Genomic DNA, 356 nt, shown 5'->3' with positions numbered 1-356 from the left:
CCCCCCCCCTTTGCACAAACCCCAGCCCCGATCCCCCCCCCTTTGCAGGCTCCTTACCCTAGCAGGCCAGTGGGGGTAGCCCTTCATCTTGGCAAACACCAGGTCCCCGCATTTGTACTCCTTCTGCCTGTTGGACCGGGACATCTTCGCCTTGAGCGCCAGGCTGCTGGAAAGTGGGGGTGGGGGCTTAGGTGTGTGTGGGGGGGGGGGCGGAGGGCGAAGTTTGGAGGCAAAACCCAGCGATCCGGCAGGCGGCTCTCCCCCACCCCTCCGGAGAGCAGGCGGCCTGGGGGCGGGGGTGGGGGGGGGCGGGAGCCAGCGGCGCCCAGGTGGTGCTAGCAGCAGGTTGGCTCCCG

General features: G+C 69.1%; 1 protein-coding gene across 1 annotated transcript in view; it reads right to left on the bottom strand.

The window, feature by feature from the left end:
- HDGF (heparin binding growth factor) overlaps positions 1-317 on the bottom strand; it is a 30,850-nt gene extending 30,533 nt beyond the window's left edge. The window contains exon 1 of the mRNA XM_026656254.2: positions 58-317. Coding sequence (XP_026512039.1) covers positions 58-144 — 87 coding nt within the window. The 5' untranslated portion in view covers positions 145-317. The remainder of the gene's footprint in view (positions 1-57) is intronic.
- Positions 318-356: the final 39 nt, after the last annotated feature.

This window comes from Terrapene carolina, unplaced genomic scaffold, assembly GCF_002925995.2.
Source record: "Terrapene carolina triunguis isolate 2854851 unplaced genomic scaffold, T_m_triunguis-2.0 Scaffold227, whole genome shotgun sequence".
In the NCBI taxonomy this organism is placed as follows: Eukaryota; Metazoa; Chordata; order Testudines; family Emydidae; genus Terrapene; species Terrapene triunguis.
The sequence above is the reverse complement of the archived record's forward strand: the minus strand, read 5'-3'. Positions and strand labels throughout refer to the sequence as shown.